A 19403-nucleotide genomic window follows, 5' to 3' on the forward strand; every position below is an offset into this window, starting at 1 on the left:
AACAGATTGAGGCTGAATCCTGACAAGACAGAAGTACTGTTTTTGGGGGACAGGAGGCGGGCAGGTGTGGAGGATTCCCTGGTCCTGAATGGGGTAACTGTGCCCCTGAAGGACCTGGTGCACAGCCTGGGAGTCATTTTGGACTCACAGCTGTCCATGGAGGCACAGGTCAAATCTGTGTCCAGGGCAGCTGTTTACCAGCTCCATCTGGTACGTAGGCTGAGACCCTACCTGCCCGCAGACTGTCTCGCCAGAGTGGTGCATGCTCTGGTTATCTCCCGCTTGGACTACTGCAATGCGCTCTACGTGGGGCTACCTTTGAAGGTGACGCGGAAACTACAACTAATCCAGAATGCGGCAGCTAGACTGGTGACTGGGAGCAGCCGCCGAGACCATATAACACCGGTCTTGAAAGACCTGCATTGGCTCCCAGTACGTTTCCGAGCACAATTCAAAGTGTTGGTGCTGACCTTTAAAGCCCTAAACGGCCTCGGTCCAGTATACCTGAAGGAGCGTCTCCACCCCCATCGTTCTGCCCGGACGCTGAGGTCCAGCGCCGAGGGCCTTCTGGCGGTTCCCTCATTGCGAGAAGCAAAGCTACAGGGAACCAGGCAGAGGGCCTTCTCGGTAGTGGCGCCCGCCCTGTGGAACGCCCTTCCAGCAGATGTCAAAGCGATAAACAACTACCTGACATTCAGGAGACATCTTAAGGCAGCCCTGTTCAGGGAAGTTTTTAACGTGTGATATTTTATTGTATTTTTGGTTTTTATGGAAGCCGCCGAGAGTGGCTGGGGGGGCCCAGCCAGATGGGCGGGGTATAAATAATAAATTATTATTATTATTATTATTATTATTATTATTATTATTATTATTATTATTATTATTGTTGTTGGATTTGGACAAACGGACCAGCAGTGGTTAATCGGAAGCAGAGAGCTTCCAAATTCTTCCTCGAACCTTGCGATGTCTCATTCAGGTCACGATCAACTGTGGCTTATTGTGATGCCTAAATGCAGCCTCTCCAAGAGAGGACTGGAGAAGAGAGTGCACTCAGAGGTTTTCTGAATCACTTCCCTTCCTCCATTCATTCAGGAGATGAGTAATGCGGTGAATTTATTTTTCATTAATACAAATCATTCTGGTTCCCAAGCATTGCTGTTTTGCCAGAAAGCTGCAGCCAAGGTTGAAGTAGGAGGGAATACTGAACAACACTTGAATAGAGAGCAGCTTCCACTATTATTTCCATTTATTTATTTATTTTCTCTCTCATTTTTTTACTTCAACATTCTCTTCCAGCTGTTCATTTCTTTATCTCTCTCGGCTCCTGTTCCTGCTTCTTCTCCAGAGACCGAGGCACTCTGTAATGTTAAATGCGCTCACACTTATCCAATGAAAACCAGTCTGCTTGGCCAAATCCATAAAACAGGACAGAGGTGGGGAAACCAAGGGCCAAATGCCAGTGGTGGGCAGGGCCAGGGTTAAATTGGGAGGAGCATTGGGTGTAAGTTTTTCCACTGAAAAGTAGGCTGCAGCCCAGCCACACAAAGGCCAGATGTTTCTACATAAACCGCTGTCAATTGTAAGGGCAGGTGGGCGTGGCTTGAGCAAAATGGCGTCACAGGTGAATCGGGGAGGCCTCTTGTGCCTTATTAGGCCTACGGACTTGAGCTTCCTCATTGTTTCCTTCGATCAATAAAACAGGAGTTGAGAAAGATTGTGTGCCCCTTCTCCTCTAACTCCAGCTCAGAGCCAGCAGATGGCTTCTCCCAAGGCTTCATCGCCCCAGCAAGACCCACCTTCTAACCCCTCCTCAAGCTGGTCTTCCAAGAAATGTGATTGGAGGTCATTGAATGATCTTGGACCATTAATGGCCTTTCTGCTTTGCTGCAGTCTTTCTGCTTACCAGTCTCTTATGGCGGTGAGGGGAGGAAATAATGTATGACAGGCAGGAAATAATGTATGATAGTGATCTACTATCCAGTATAAAAAAAGCTGGCAGTGATCTACCACCCTCTGAAGTAATTGAAGTTCAATCAATCAATCAATCTTTATTTCACAGATACAGTAGTTATGTTTGGGTAGCTTCATGACAGATCCAAATAGTTATTAGATGGACAAGTAACTAAACAAGTGAGAAAAGTCAAACTATGTATATTTGTATTAGTTTACACAGTTGTGAGGAGCCAGTCAGAGTGCGCCAAGCTCTCTCTCTCTCTCTCTCACTCACACACACACACACACACACACACACACACCATCCCCATTCCCTCTCTCCACCTCAGTCATTTCTCTAAAAAGGTAAAGGGACCCCTGACCATTAGGTCCAGTCGTGGCCAACTCTGGGGTTGCAGCGTTCATCTCGCTTTATTGGCCGAGGGAGCCAGTGTACAGCTTCCGGGTCATGTGGCCAGCATGACTAAGCCGCTTCTGGCAAACCAGAGCAGCGCACGGAAACGCCGTTTACCTTCCCGCTGGAGTGGTACCTATTTATCTACTTGTACTTTGATGTACTTTCGAACTGCTAGGTTGGCAGGAGCAGGGACCAAGCAACGGGAGCTCACCCCGTCGTGGGGATTCGAACCACCGACCTTCTGATCGGCAAGTCCTAGGCTCTGTGGTTTAACCCACAGCGCCACCCGCGTCCCAGTCTTTCCCCTACTGTTGCTTTAAATCACAGTTGACTTCGTGCAGCCTGCGACCGACAAAAATCAGTCCGTGATCTATGAGTTGATTGTGATTGACGTGTTGGACACGCCTGATGTATGACATCTTGAGCTTCTTGAAGGAAGTGTGGGTGCAACTATGGCTGATAAAAAACTCCTTGCCAGATAAAGACATTGTTAGGCAAGATCTGGAAGAAGCCATGAGCCCCACATCTTCTCTTCCTCTTTTGATCACTGCACTTATAAGACAAAATCTTGACACCTGCATCCTTGCTTCCATACTTCCGCCCTTCCAACAACATGTTCCTAGACCGTGAATGCAATTTGTTCATATGGCCAAAATGACCTTTCGTTTCTCTCACGGAAACTCGGCAGTTTATCAGCATTCCGTCGCTCGCATCTTTGATTCCATTGTACCAGAACCTTCCCTCTCTCTTGCATCCTTTATACGTTTTCTCTTTCTTTTCTTTTGCAGAGATTTGAAGAGCTCGAGGCAAAATCTTCTGGGCTCCTCACACTCCAGTCACAGGAAAAGATCTAAATCTGTTTCATGAAGACTGCGATTTGGTTGATTGTCAAGATGATCGCCTGCTGGAAAACCTGTGTCCTGGCAGCCATTTTTCTTCCTCTGGTAAGTAACCCTAGGAGTGTTGTCATCACATCAAGCTACCCTGCTACAACCTGCATTCTTTATGGTAGATACCCTGGTTGCCTATGCAACTCTCCATTCCCACAACCCAGAGGTTGTTCAAGTGTGGAAAGGGGAAAGGAAAAGACCAGTTTTCGAGCACACATTCATGGTATTTTCAGCTGTGAGGGAGACATTTAACCTTTCAGTTTTCAGGAGTGAGGAAGCTGTGCTTAGGTGAAGGGAGCCTCATATGAATCTAACCAGACTCATGGGTGTCCACATGAATTTTTCCAGGGTGGGGGTCAAGTTTAAACACTGAAAGGCAGGGGTGCAGACCAGCGTGTCAACCAAAAATGGAATAACGCCTGCACATTTTCTTTCATATATCAGGTTTTACAAATTCTAAAAGCCTTTTTTAAAAAGGAATCTGGAGATTATGTTTCATGGCGGGACTGAGGAGGGCAACTGTAAAAAAAGGTAAAAGGTAAAGGACCTCTGGACGGTTAAGTCCAGTCAAAGGGGACTATGGGGTTGCAGCGCTCATCTCGCTTTCAGGCCGAGGAAGCCGAGGAAGCAGTCCACAGACTGCTTTCCAGGTCATGTGGCCAGCATGACTAAACCGCTTCTGGCGCAATGGGACACTGTGACAGAAACCAGAGCACATGGAAACGCTGTTTACCTTCTCGCTGCAGTGGTACCTATTTATCTACTTGCACTGGTGTGCTTTCAAACCGTTTGGTTGGCAGGAGCTGGGACAGAGCAACAGGAGCTCACTCCATCTTGGGGATCTGAACCGCCAACCTTTTGATAAGCAAGTCCAAGAGGCTCAGTGGTTTAGACCACAGCGCCACCTGTGTCCCTACTGTATCTCTTCCTCGCTGCAGATGTTTATGCCCAGATCCCTCCATTGTTTGGCCCCGTCTTGAAGAGATTTGAGTGGAGAGTCTCTTGACATGTAGAATTGTGTCCTGAACTTGTTGACCAAATTGTCTTCCAGTATAAAGATATTCAAGTGAGCTATTGTCCGTGGGGGCGGGGCGGGGACCAGGACACTCCCTTGGCTTGGCCAATAAACAAATAAATAAAAATCAGATAAACAGTGAGTTAAATCTTTGATTCTTGAGGCACTGTTGCTGCAAAGTCTTAGTGGTAGTAGGTTATCTTCATTTCTTTGAGGGGCTGCTGGCACCAGGTCCTTCAAGCGGATTATATGGACTGCAAACCTATCTTTTGAAGGAGGCAATAATTGTAACTTCACATTGTAAAGAGTGTCCGAGTTGGTGAGAAATGATATGAATCTTTGGGGGGAGAGAGAGAGACAGAGATAATGTTTTTCCATTAACACTACTTTGCCTTTGTTCTTTCGGAGACAATATGTTCATTACAAGAGCGATGCTGGGTCATTAATTTTCTCTAATGTTGTTCATGGCGGCCTACAATGGTGGCGTTTGCAAAGCAGTTGCTTCTGGATTTCTCTGCCTGCCAAGACAGTTATTTGCTCACGATTCCAAGAGACCTATTGGGCTTGCACAGTTCTGGAAGCCCCGTGACACCTTCTATGTTGTCATCCTCTGTTGTCTTGCCCTGTGTATTTACAGACTCAGATTAATTCTTATCCATATAGAAATGAGAGCTGCAAGCAACACCCCAAATGCACTATTCATTTAAAGCACTAGCATACAAGTACTTTAAATACTCGTGGCTTCTCCCCACCCCACAAGAATCCTGGGAATTGAAGAATAAGAGACCTTATATAGCTCGCTGAGCATCGCCTCATCCCCTTCTCACATGACTTGTTCAGTCTTCTGTTTAACATAAAAAGGTAATGGACCCCTGACAGTTAACTCCAGTCTCGAACGACTCTGGGGTTGCGGCACTCATCTCGCTTTACTGGCCAAGGGACCCGATGTTAGTCTGCAAACAGTTTTTCCAGATCATGTGGCCAGCATGACTAAGCCACTTCTGGCAAACCAAAGCAGTGCACAGAAATGCCATTTACCTTCCCGCTGGAGTGGTACCTATTTATCTACTTGCACTTTGACGTGCTTTCAAACTGCTAGGTGGGCAGGAGCAGGGACCGAGCAACAGGAGCTCACCCCGCTGCGGGGATTTGAATCGCCAACCTTCCGATCGGCAAGCCCTAGACTCAGTGGTTTAGACCACAGCACCATCCGCGTCCCTGTTTAACATAAAAGGTAAAGGTAAAGGGACCCCTGACCATTAGGTCCAGTCATGGACGACACTGGGGTTGCGGCACTCATCTCGCTTTATTGGCAGAGGTAGCCAGTGTACAGCTTCCGGGTCATAGAATCATAGAATCATAGAGTTGGAATAGACCACAAGGGCCATCGAGTCCAACCCCCTGCCAAGCAGGAAACACCATCAGAGCACTCCTGACATATGGTTGTCAAGCCTCTGCTTAAAGACCTCCAAAGTAGGAGACTCCACCACACTCCTTGGCAGCAAATTCCACTGTCGAACAGCTCTTACTGTCAGGAAGTTCTTCCTAATGTTTAGGTGGAATCTTCTTTCTTGTAGTTTGGATCCATTGCTCCGTGTCCGCTTCTCGGGAGCAGCAGAAAACAACTTTTCTCTCTCCTCTATATGACATCCTTTTATATATTTGAACATGGCTATCATATCACCCCTTAACCTCCTCTTCTCCAGGCTAAACATGCCCAGCTCCCTTAGCCGTTCCTCATAAGGCATCGTTTCCAGGCCTTTGACCATTTTGGTTGCCCTCCTCTGGACACGTTCCAGTTTGTGAGTGTCCTTCTTGAACTGTGGTGCCCAGAACTGGACACAGTACTCCAGGTGAGGTCTGACCAGAGCAGAATACAGTGGCGCTATTACTTCCTTTATAGCATCTAGAATCTATACTGGATTCGAACCACTGACCTTCTGATCGGCAAGTCCTAGGCTCAGTGGTTTAGACCACAGTGCTACCCGCGTCCCTCTGTTTAACATACCTTTCTTTAAAAGATGATTGGATGGATTCAAGGAGATAGGTCCACCTGCAGGTTATTGTCATGATGACTACATTCTCCCTCCACTGTCAGAGTCAGTTTGCCCCTGAATATAATTTGCTGGGGATCTCATGGAATCTCAATGGCTTCTCATGGAAGCTTCATCTAATGGAATCGTAGAGTTGGAAAGGACCTTGGGGATCATCTAGCAGAAGCCCTTGCAATGCAGGAATATGCAGCTGTTCCATGTGGAGATCGAACCTGCAACTTTCAGCACCATGCTCTAACCAACCATCATAACGTGCGGCCTAGGACCTTCATATCTATGGGACCGCCTCTCCTGGTATGCCCTGCGGAGGACCTTAAGGCCCACAAATAACAACACTTTGGAGGTCCCGAGCCTCAAGGAGGTTAGATCGGTTTCAACTAGGGCCAGGGCCTTTTCAGCACTGGCCCCAGCCTGGTGGAACGCTCTCTCACAAGAGACCAGGGCCCTGCGGGACGTGACATCTTTCTGCAGGGCCTGCAAGACAGAGCTGTTCCACCTGGATTTTGGTTTGGACTCAGTCTGACCCTTATGTTTCCCTCCCCTTATGGTCTTGATTTATCAGCTACATGAAAATGAGGCTGCATTTTAAATTGCATTTTAACCTGTATTTTAAATTGGTTTTTGCCCCCTTTCCCCCGTCTCTTTTTCACCTATTATGTTTTTACTGTGAATTTATTGGTGTTAGCCACCCTGAGCCCGGCTCTGGCCAGGGAGGGTGGATATAAATAAAAATTGTTGTTGTTGTTGTTGTTGTTGTTGTTGTTGTTGTTGTTGTTGTTAGTATTAGTGTGTTGCACTCAGTCCTGGTTTGTGGGCTTCCCATGGAAATCTGGCTGGTCACTGTGAGAACAGGGTACTGGACTATGTGTGCCTTTGGTCTGATCTAGCAGCCGAGCACTTACCGTATATTTTGCTCTATAAGACTCAGTTTTCCCCTCCTAAAAAGTAAGGGGAAATGTGTGTGCGTCTTACGGAGTGAATGCAGGCTGCGCAGCTATCCAAGAAGCCAGAACAGCAAGAGGGATTGCTGCTTTCACTGCGCAGCGATCCCTCTTGCTGTTCTGGCTTCTGAGATTCAGAATATTTTTTTTCTTGTTTTCCTCCTAGGTGTGTCTTGTGGTCTGGTGTGTCTTATATAGCGAAAAATACGGTAGATTATGGCTGCTGTCAAAGTGTTTTTGCCAGGGAGACCAAGTGAAGCTGCCACTGAGGAAACTCAGGGGTGAAACCTTCAGCGCACATGTCCCCCTTAAGCTGGCTACAAAAGATGCGCGGGAAACAATTTGATTTGTGAGTCACAACGTTGCCTTGAGGGCTTTGAGCTGAATTCTAAAGCCAACTGCATTGCAGGTGTTTGAATTGCCAGTAATGATTCAATCAGGTGGATTTTTGGCGCTAAGGACTGGCACTTCCTCCAGATGCCTTTGTAGCGCTTCAAGGTTGGAGTGCGCAGATAATAAATGGTTCCTGCCTTAGGCTGCGATTAGTATGATAAGGCTGGTTTTTAAGGGAAGGCGCGAGCGGCACTCTGCTGTGCTAATGACAGGGTGTGAAGGAACACTGTGAATGGCAGAGAGGTAAATACAAGCCCGGGAGAATATGGGGAAGAGGAGGGAGGATCGCTCAGTGGTGGAGCTCAGTCTTTGCATCTGCAAGGTCCTCAGTTCAATCCCAGGCATCTCCAGTTACAAAAGATCTCAAGAATAGCAGGACTGTCCGTCTGAGACCTTAGAGATTTAGGCAGCACTGCATTCCATCTTCCTGACATTTCCTTCCATGATAACGTTCACATTTTATGTGACCTTTCACACAATATAAAAGACACTTCTGAAAATCTAGCGGAATCTAGCAGGCATTTGATGCTCATTTCTATGTCAATTGCTTCTCAGAAATCGAGGGCGTTTTGTACTGTATTTCCACCTGCCCAAGTTTTCATAGATCATACCATCGCCCCTCCCTTCCCAAATGCAAAGGAGATAAAGGTAAAGGGATCCCTGACCATTAGGTCCAGTCGCAGACGACTCTGGGGTTGCGGCACTCATCTCGCTTTACTGGCTGTGGGAGTTGGCGTACAGCTTCCAGGTCATGTGGCCAGCATGACTAAGCCGCTTCTGGCGAACCAGAGCAGCGCACGGAAATGCCATTTACCTTCCCACCGGAGTGGTACCTATTTATCTAATTGCACTTCGTTCTTTCGAACTGCTAGGTTGGCAGGAGCTGGGACCGAGCAACGGGAGCTCACCCCGTCGCAGGGATTCAAACAGCTGACATTCTGATTGACAAGCCCAGGTTCTGTGGTTTAACCCACAGCGCCACCTGTGTCCCCAAATCACACACGCACACACCAGACAAAATCAATGGACCCTGGAAACAGAAGGTTTCTGCTTCCCGTTGACTTGGTCAGGGTTCTTCACACGAGAAGCAAATAGCATTTGGGGAGAGTTGTTGATATTGGCTTCCCCATCTTCGTCAGGTTTTTGAAAAAGCTCAGCTCAGTGAGGGGCGGGGGGTGCGGGGAAGTAGAAAAAGGAAATGCTGGAAAGAAATTGCAAGGAAATAGACTTGCCTCGAGCCACTTCAGATTCGGCTATTAATAACCAGGACGAGGAAGGAGACTATTCAAGGCTTTAATAAGCGTGTTGCTGAATTTCTGCTGCTGAATCAGCAGCTTGCTTAACTGTGTTGTCAGCTTACTTAGGCCCTGGCAGGGAAGTCTACAGGGTGCATTAAAAGCTGGAGGGGAGCTGATGATATACAAATAGGAATACTGATAAAAATTGGACAGGCATGCCTTTTCTGCTGCACTCCTTGAACATACCTTCTCTCATGGACAGATCACACTCCTCTGCCATTTCTGTTTTGGACAGTCTCGTGAGTCTACGACAGGGGTCAGCAAACTTTTTCAGCAGGGGGCTGGTCCACTGCCCCTCAGACCTTGGGGGGGGGCCTGACTATATTTTGAAAAAAAAAATACAAATGAACAAATTCCTATGCCCCACAAATAACGCAGAGATGCATTTTAAATAAAAGCACACATTCTACTCATGTAAAAATACGATAATTCCCTCACCGTCTGCGGGCTGGATTTAGAAGGCAATTGGGCTGGATCTGGCCCCCGGGCCTTAGTTTGCCTACCCATGGTCTACGAGATTTTGGAGAGGGCACTCCCTGTATTCCTGTGTCTGTGTCACTGTCTGAGCTGACAAGCTGCATTCTTTCGCTCTGGCTCTCTCTCTAGTTTCCCCTGTGTCCAGAGATCAGGTTATGGCTGCTCCCTGCTGTTTCTCCCTCCTCTCTGCATTTCACTCTTATCTGCTCTCTCTCTCTGTGCCTGTGTTCTCATTCCCTGTCAGTGAAGGAACAGAACTGACAGCTTGTAAGCTTTTGCAGATGCAGATATCTACCAATGCATACAAAGTATCGCCGTTGCTCCAAATAAACTCCAGCAATTCAAGACGTAACACTGGACAAGTAACACTGACTAACAGACAGGCTGACTTCAGACTCACAGAATGATACTACCGAGTTGACTGCATTAACCACAGATATAGTTGGGGCACTGGGCCCTTACCAGAGCAACTTAACTGGCTGAACAGTAAGAAAATAAGGAGAGCCTCGTGGATCGGGACAAAGGGGCTCCAGTATCCTGTTCCCACAGTGGCCAAACAGATCCCGATGGGCAACCAAGAAGCATTTGAGCACCGGAACAACTTTCCTCTCTTGTGGTTTCCAGAAACTGATATTCAGAAGCAGCTGCTTCCAGCTGGGGAGGCAGATCATAGTCATCCTGGCTAGTAGCCATTGACAGCCTCATCCTACAGTGACTGTTAGAATTCGTGCTCCATGATTGCAGTCATGGGATTGTTGTCTATCACATAGCGGTGTGTGTTTTGGCTCCACAAAGTGGGAAGTGACGGAGACAGGATGTTTGTGTTCCTGTGTTCCGTGAAGTGGGACTATTGGCCTTTGTACTTTCTCTCTTTGCTGTCTGATGCTAGAGAGAGAGGGAGCCATGTTGCAGTGCTCCGTGTGTGTTTATATGTAAATAAAGTAGATTAGCCAAAATGCTGAGTTGCTGAGGTCTGTACTCAAGCTGCAAAGACTCTCCAGATCCCTAAGTGTGCCGGTGTCTGTTGGCATCAGTCACTGTGATGTTTGGCCTGAATAAAGCTTTTGAAGCTCCCGAATGAACGACCAGGAGGGAGGGAACATGCTAGTCAGGCATGTGTCTCTGCGAGGGTCCTACTCGAGTGTAGGACGAGCTCCTGACAGTGACTGGTATAGGTGCGATTTTTCCAGTTTTTTGTCCTATCTCTTCCTCTTCCTTTTTTCCTTTACCTCTCTTATTTTTCTCTGTTAGATATAGCAGACATTTTGTGCTATTCCATGCCCCGTTGCAGCCACAGCCATCTACCCTGGCAGACATTTTGCAACTGGTGCCCACAGCACTTTTCTTAAAACTCAAAACTCTGGCCCCCAAAAGTTGGTGCTCCCATTACCTATCAATTGTTGGGCTGAGCTCCTGGCATCTTAGTGTGCATTCACGAGATATGCACTTGATTTAAGGGGCATTGGTTTAAACTCAAGAAAATTAAACCACTGGGAACTATCCCAAATGTCTGGCTTTTGCATCCAGAAATTGGCTTGGAGACTTTAAAAAATGGACATTTCCCCCCCATTATTCTTTGCCATTCAAATTTACTCGAGACTGAGGAACAATGTTTAGCCAAGGTCACCCTTGTCTCAGTGGTAAATTTAAACCTTTCCAGCCTTCTATCAGTGATGGCTCTCTGTCCCCTTCTGCCCTTTTTAATCAACTCACCTGACTCCTTATTTGGAAGAGCAGATGTCTCTCAGTCCTTCGGGCATCTCAGCGCCTGGGCTTTTTTTGCCATCTGTTGAAAGCTATAACCACCGCTTTTGCTTGCAGGGCATAACTTTCTCCTGCCCTTGGAAAGTCACGGAACGTAGGCAGTTGCCGTATGCCAACTCAGAACAGGCAGAAGCTGGTGTAGCTATAACTTAATATCATCTACACTAACTGGCAGTGGTTTCAGTCAGAGGGCACCCTGGAGATTCTGGGACTTGAACCCGGGACCTTTGCATGCAACAGAAGTTGTCAGTGTGTAAGCCTGGGGGTCACCGACTGTTTTGGGACAGTGGGCGCTTTGGGACGTTGAGAACCCGTTGTGGGTACTAGTCAGAAAATGGCTGCCTTGGGGGATGGCATTACACTAAAGGGCAGCTTTGAGTTGTGGCATAACACAGAAGAGATGTAGGAAAAAGAGTAGAAGAGTAGAAAAAGAGTCTTCTCTGTTTAAAATGGATGAGAGTGTAGGTTTCTGATCCTGGCATCCACTGAAACGTAGGTCTGTCTAAGGGGGTTTGTTCAATGTAGTAGTAGTAGTAGTACAGTGGTGCCCCACAAGACGAATGCCTCGCAAGACGGAAAACTCGCTAGACGAAAGAGTTTTCCGTTTTGGAGGTGCTTCGCAAAACGAATTTCCTATGGGCTTGCTTCGCAAGATGACAATGTCTTGCGAGTTCCTGCTGGTTTTTTTCCCTCCCCCCTTTTTTCTAAGCCGCTAAGCCGCTTATTAGCTGATCCGATCAGCAGATAAACCACTAAAAGCCGCTAAAAGCCGCTAATAGCGCTAATCCGCTAATCCGCTAATCCGTCAATGGGCTTGCTTCGCAAGACGAAAAAAACGCTAGACGAAGAGAATCACAGAACGGATTCTTTTCGTCTTGCGAGGCACCACTGTATTAGTAATGATAATAATACAGTGGTACCTCGGGTTACAGACGCTTCAGGTTACAGACGCTTCAGGTTATAGACACTTCAGGTTACAGACTCCGCTAGCCCAGAAATAGTACCTCAGGTTAAGAACTTTGCTTCAGGATGAGAACAGAAATCGTGCTCCGGCGGCACGGCAGTAGCAGGAGGCCCCACTAGCTAAAGTGGTACCTCAGGTTAAGAACAGTTTCAGGTTAAGAATGGACTTCCAGAACGAATTAAGTTCTTAACCCGAGGTACCACTGTAATAATATTTATATCCTGCCCATCTGGCTGGGTTTCCCCAGCCACTCTGGGTGGCTTCCAGCAGAATATTAAAATACAATGATTAATCAAATATTAAAGAAGAAGAAGAGTTTGGATTTGATATCCCACTTTATCACTACCCTAAGGAGTCTCAAAGCAGCTAACAATCTCCTTTCCCTTCCTCCCCCATAACAAACACTCTGTTTTAAGAATATTTTTTTATTAACTGACCAATCACATCAAATCAAACCAAATTACATAAATTCCAAATTACACAGCCGAATTTTAAATTTTTGTTGGGGGTACCCATATTTCAAGTTCCAAAGGGATCCAATCAACTTCTTGCTTCTTACTGCTGTTTTAATGTCCACAAATCTAACCTTATGATGTTCACAGTACTATCCAGTCCTTTCTTATTATTTTTCCACATCTCTTGTTGTTATTTTCATATATTTTCCCTTTCTCTTTGTGACCTCTGATAGTCTCCGCAAGCTGGTTAGAACAGTTTGTAATCCTGCGTGGATATTATTTTTTTCATCCAGTAGCCATATCCAGACATTTTCCATATAACATCACTTCCATATTTCAAAACAGTCTTAGCATCATTAACAAACACTCTGTGAGGTGAGTGGGGCTGAGAGACTTCAGAGAAGTGTGACTAGCCCAAGGTCACCCAGCAGCTGCATGTGGAGGAGCGGGGACGTGAACCCAGCTCACCAGATTACGAGTCCACCACTCTTAACCACTACACCACACTGGCTTCCCTAAACAGGGCTGCCTTCAGAGGTCTTCTAAAAGTCTGATAGTTGTTTATTTCCTTGACATCTGATGGGAGAGCATTCCACAGGTGGGGCGCCTCCACCGAGAAGGCCCTCTGCCTGGTTCCCTGAAACCTCACTTCTCGCAATGAGGGAACCGCCAGAAGGCCCTGAGAGCTGGACCTCAGTGTCTGGGCTGAACAAGGGAGATGGAGATGCTCCTTCAATGTAGGTGATGCTGAATTATTGTAGACAGAAACTGAGCAGGAAATAGATACATTCTCTTATGGATCGTGGATGTTTACTGAGTACTGAGATTCTCTTCAGGTGCCATAGGAATTGGGAACCTTAGTACCTGTGGGTGCCCTGTCAGAGACCCCTGGAGGGAGCAGACAGAGACATAGATTAAGAATCCATCAGGAATGGACCTCTCATTCCCATGCTTCTGCCCCCCCCCATGGCAATTTGGTCCAAAATTGAAACCACTTAGCATGACTGTACAGTGGTACCTCGGGTTACAGATGCTTCATGTTATAGACGCTTCAGGTTACAGAATGAATTAAGAATGAGCTAACCCAGAAATAGTACCTCGGGTTAAGAACTTAACTTCAGGATGAGCCAGAAATCGTGCTCTAGCGGCGTTGCAGCAGTGGGAGGCCTCATTAGCTAAAGTGGTGCTTCAGGTTAAGAACAGTTTCAGGTTAAGAACGGACCTCCAGAACGAATTAAGTTCTTAACCTGAGGTACCATTGTACCTGTCTGACTGAGAGCATCTCAATGAGAGAGAGAGCATTCCCTGGATTCGATTGTCCACCTGCAAGCAAAGTGGCACACTTCAGCAAGAGACATGCCACTGAAGACATAGGATTATTTTCCAGACAAGAGAATCTGAGGAAAGGCTCTTTGGACAACTTTGGGCAGTGATGTCATATTCCCATGGGGCACACTGCCTAGCAGGGCACAGATTCCATAGCAATATGGATGCGACGAGCAAGAGGGCATATCGCTTGGGCTGGTGATGTCACCTGCTGATGTCATGATGCCAGCATTCACAGATGTGTGATTCACAAGTGTGGGAGGATTTGCTGCGAGTCGTGATTCCCCTTCTCTGAAATAACTGCATTTGGCCCCAGATAACTTGCCTTCTATGAGTGCATAATGCCTTTAAACACGTTAGTCTTGACGTAGCCATAAAGTGATTGTTTTGGATAAATAAGTGCCTTCAGTTGCTCTGGGGAGGGGAATGTGGTGAATAGACCACATTTATTGCCTGCGCTTCTTCTTCAGTTCTTCGCATTCCCATCTAAAGGCTTTGTAGAGACCCTGGAGATCAATTAGCAATAACAAGCTAGATGGATCAGCTTTGATCAGGCCACTCCCTGCATCTAACATTCCTTTAAGGCACAAGAGTGAAATGTTGCTATGCATCGTATGGAGACTGGCAGCAGATCAGAGTGACTGGGGGAACCTAGGGAGATGAGTAGGGTACAAATAAGGTAAAAAGTTAAAGAACCCCTGGACGGTTAAGTCCAGTCAAAGGAAACTATGGGGTTGCGGAGTTCATCTCGCTTTCAGGCCGAGGGAGCCGGCGTTTGTCCACAGACAGCTTTCCGGGTCACGTGGCCAGCATGACTTAACCGCTTCTGGCACAACAGGACACTGTGATGAGTGCCAGAGTTCACGGAAATGCCGCTTACCTTCCCGCCACAGTGGTACCTATTTATCTACTTGCACTGGTGTGCTTTTGAACTGCTAGGTTAGCAGGAGCTTGGACAGAGCAATGGGAGCTCACTCCGTAGCAGGGATTTGAACCATCGACCTTCCGATTGGCAAGCTCAAGAGGCTTGGTGGTTTAGACCACAGCGCCACCCGCATCCCTTTTATACAAGTTCAGTCCCTGGCACCTTCAGGTAAAAAAGGTAATGGGACGCCTGACCATTAGGTCCAGTCGTGGCTGACTCTGGGGTTGCAGCGCTCATCTCGCTTTATTGGCCGAGGGAGCCGGCGTACAGCTTCCAGGCCATGTGGCCAGCATGACTAAGCCGCTTCTGGTGAACCAGAGCAGCGCATGGAAATGCCGTTTACCTTCCCGCCAGAGTGGTACCTATTTATCTACTTGCACTTTGACGTGCTTTCAGACTGCTAGGTTGGCAGGAGCAGGGACCGAGCAACGGGAGCTCACCCCGTCGCGGGGATTCGAAATGCCGACCTTCTGATCAGCAAGCCCTAGGCCACAGCGCCATCCGCGTCCCTTGGCATCTTCAGTTAGAGTTAGACATATCTAAAACACTAGAGAGGCGCTGCCAACCATGGCAGACAATACTGATCTGCTCTCCCTTAGCATAACGCATCTTCCTGTGTTCCATTTCTCTTACAAAACCAGAGCAGCAGAATCAGAAACTGCCCAAAAAAGGCTGAATCCCTGCTAAATAATAAAATCAAAATTTAAGTGCAGAGCTCATTTAGTTGTAAATGGCAGCTTTGATAGAGGCTGACTCTTTCCCCCTTTTAAGAATCAACTTCAATTTTTGCATACAGCCTCCGCTATGCAGCGAGCTGATTTTGTTGAAACGGCTTTGTGAGATCGCATTTATCATGTGCGTATGTGTGGCTCTGAGCTTTCTACGGCAGCTGTCCCAAGCCCATTCATCTCCTGGGCACCCATCAGCGTATGCAATGTCTGTTATGTCACAGGGACGTGTGAGATCCTAAGAGATTTCATTGGTATTGTTGACCTACTCTTGGCTCCTCTTCTCTTGAATTCCCAGATTGTGTCTTAATCTCACTTTATTTGGCAAGTCTTCTTCCTTGGCTGTGGCAGCCCAGTCAGATGGGCTGGGTATAATTTTATTATTATTATTATTATTATTATTATTATTATTATTATTATTATTAGGAATAGGACATCCCTGTTTGCATCAGAGAAATGTTGAAGAGGTTGTATGTGTGCACTTTTTCTCTTCCCAGCTCTCTGTGAATAGGATGGGCTGATTCAGGGGGAGAGAAGTGCCCTGATGAGATAACAGAAGTACAGATGTGCCCACAGGCCTTAAAAATACAGTGGTACCCCTGGTTGCAAAAGGGATCTGTTCTGGACACCCGTTCGCAACATGAAAAGAACGCAACCCACAGCGGCACGTCTGCACACGTGCGGGTTGCAATTTGCCGCTTCTGTGCATGTGCGTGATGTCATTTTGTGCTTCTGCGCATGCACGAGCGGCGAAACCTGGAAGTAACCCTTCTGGGTCACCGTGGAATGTAACCTGAAAGAACGTAACATGAAGAAGACATAACATGAGATATGACTGTAGTTGGCGATCATTTAAATACCTTAAGTCTTACCCATCCAATAAAAAAAATTGGTAGTGATCAAACTGATTGTTTCACTTCAAAATGTTGGTGCTGCTCCGCATATAATGTTCACTGCATGTAGGATAATAATAATAATAATAATAATAATAATAATAATAATAATAATAATAATAATAATAATAATAATAATGGTTTATTCATGCCGCACCAATCTGGCTGGGTTTCCCTAGCCACTCTGGGCAGCTTCCAACAAAATATTTAAAATATGATAAAATATCAAACATTAAAAACTTACCTAAACAGGGCTGCCTTCAGATGTCTTCTAAAAGTCAGATAGTTGTTTATTTCCTTGACTCCTGCTGGGAGGGCATTCCACAGGGCAGGCGCCACCACCAAGAAGGCCCTCTGCCTGGTTCCCTGTAACCTCACTTCTCTCAGAGAAGGAACCGCCAGAAAGCCCTCGGCGCTGGACCTCAGTGTGTGTGCCAAACGATGGGGGTGGAGACGCTCCTTCAGGTTTACTGGGCCGAGGCCGAATCTCTCTCCCATGTGTACTGGTTTCGTGTTTTCAATTACCGTATTTACTTGAAACTAATGTGCACCTCAAATTTTCAGAACCTTGAAACCAAGAAAAGTATTTGCTGGCGAATGTAAATGTGCCATTGAATCTAATGCACACCTTAATTTTTACAACGTGATTTGGCCAAAAAGGGGTGAGCATTAGATTCGAGTAAATACGGTATTATTTTTTGTGGCACAGAGGAGAGGAAGCATTCAGAACTGGTCTCTACCTCCCACCCACAGCTCAATGTAATACGGTCTTCTTTACTCCCTCAGGATTTTACCACCCTGTTTTGCTCCAAGGGTTGGGCAGTAGGGGTGCTATTCAAGAGCCCTTCCAGGAGCATGGGAATAGTCTCACTTTAGTGGATCTGATCCAGAGAATTATGGGAATTGGCTTCAGAGGCTAAAAGCATTACTGCACATTCATTCCTAGTTGGCATGCAAAGGACGCCCTCGTTCCCGATGCTGTGTGCCATACATTGTCCGGCACTGTGGCAGCAACTGCCAAGGTTAAATATAGAGGCACAGGACTTTGGCTGGGAGTCGCTGAAGCTTTGAGCACATCAGTGCCTGCAAGGAACCACAGTCAGCAACCCAGAATGGTTGACTCCATTAGCCCAGTAAAGGTAAAGGTACCCCTGACCATTAGGTCCAGTCATGGCCAACTTTGGGGTTGTGGCACTCATCTCTCTTTATTAGCCGAGGGAGCTGGCATACAGCTTCTGGGTCATGTGGCCAGCATGACTAAGTCGCTTCTGGCAAACCAGAGCAGCGCACGGAAACGCCGTTTACCTTCCCGCCAGAGTGGTACCTATTTATCTACTTGCAATCTGACATGCTTTCAAACTGCTAGGTTGGCAGGTGCAGGGACCAAACAATGGGAACTCACCCTGTCGCGGGGATTCAAACCACCGACCTTCTGATTGGCAAGTCCTAGGCTTTGTGGTTTAACCCACAGTGCCATCCGCGTCCCTAGCCATCAGCCCAGTAGTGAATTGGAAAGAAACAAGCCCACCATTTTCAAACAAAACTCGATGGTCGGTGACCATCCAACATCCACATGGAACTCCCAAACCATGCACTAGCGATGGCAAGAACTATGGTTTGGGAATTTTCAATGATACCCTGGTTTTGCACAGACTTCCAAGATCATAGCCAACCATAGTTTACCATTACACCATAGCTGAGCAAGCTATGTTTTGCACAAGCTATGGCTTCCAGCTCTGGGATTGTATGTCAGCTCTGGTTTGTTCTGCAAACCATTGTTTCCCAAATTTGAATGCAGTGGCAATTTATAACATGCAAACGCATGTAGAGTCATACAGTAGTCTATACAGCTATTTGAATTTTGTCTTTCTCTCTCTTTTTTTATAAAATATTTATTGAGATTTTACAAATTATATCAGACAAAACAATACACACAAACAGAAAAGAAACAAGTATAATTTCAAGACCTTATTTTCTTAAAACTTACTTCACCGACCTCCTCGTACCTCCCCTATCTGCATCCCCATTTCAAATGTTGAGTTCAGCAAATCCTCACCCTTAATTTTATCTAATTGTCAACCTTTCTTTTCTTTTAACTTAATCTTTACAGCTGTAAACTGAATTTTGTCTTTCTCAACGGTATTGGATCACTCTAGAACCCAGTGTGTTTGCTCCCATAGATTAGTGTGTGAGACACATTTTTGTGTGTGTGTGTTTTGGTACTGAGTTTAATTCACTTGGGTTGGAATTTCTAGCCCATTCTGTTTTCATAGGTTCAAATTCCAGTCCTTTCTGCAAAGGTTTGCTTTCATCTGATCCCAAGCCTTAGGAACACACGTATTGAGAGTGTTCATTGAGAAGGACCCTAGTGTTCAGTCTACAATTTGATTCTGGACTCTATCCTTAGAATAATTACTCTGGATGGAGATATTTTTTTCAGCTTTGCCATTTCCCTCTTTGACAGAAAACACCAGCACTGCAGTATCTTGGCTTCCATTTTAATTTTGCCTTTCTTTCTTTTAATGGCAAGAATAAGAAGTTCGTTGTTTTTTTTTTTTTTGGAGATCCTGATCGCTGGCTCTCTCCAAACCCGCTTTCAGACTGCCCAGTCATTCTGCTAATTTTGATCAAAATCTTCTCACTTTCAAAAGGCCTCTGGAGACACAATTAGGAAGAGCTCTTCATAGGACGGACTGTCGGTGCCAGGATGGAGCGCTTTTAAAAGCCGAGGGCAGGATAGTTTTAATTTAATTACCGATCCAATTAAAGCTTTCTCCTTGGGTGGGTTTCAGCAGTGTTCCTTGTTCAGCTCCGAGCCAGGCGGTGATCAGGAAATGTTTCAACAGAGATTTCTGTTTCGAGTTCCACAGATTGAAGAGGTTGAGGGGGCATATATATGGTGTAAGGTAATCTCACAGAGCCTAGGACTT

General features: G+C 46.3%; 1 protein-coding gene across 9 annotated transcripts in view; it reads left to right on the forward strand.

Moving 5' to 3' along the window:
- The window catches only part of ADCYAP1R1 (ADCYAP receptor type I), a 391549-nt gene that overhangs the window by 49239 nt on the left and 322907 nt on the right, over positions 1–19403 (forward strand). For all 9 annotated transcript variants that reach the window (XR_014000755.1, XM_081163732.1, XM_081163737.1 and 6 more), the window contains exon 2: positions 3139–3294. Coding sequence is in view for 8 of the 9 variants with exons in the window: in XM_081163732.1 (XP_081019858.1) it covers positions 3214–3294 (81 nt within the window). In the remaining variant the exon portion in view is untranslated. The remainder of the gene's footprint in view (positions 1–3138; positions 3295–19403) is intronic.

Source organism: Podarcis bocagei (assembly GCF_964188305.1).
Source record: "Podarcis bocagei genome assembly, chromosome: 12".
Classification (NCBI taxonomy): Eukaryota; Metazoa; Chordata; class Lepidosauria; order Squamata; family Lacertidae; genus Podarcis; species Podarcis bocagei.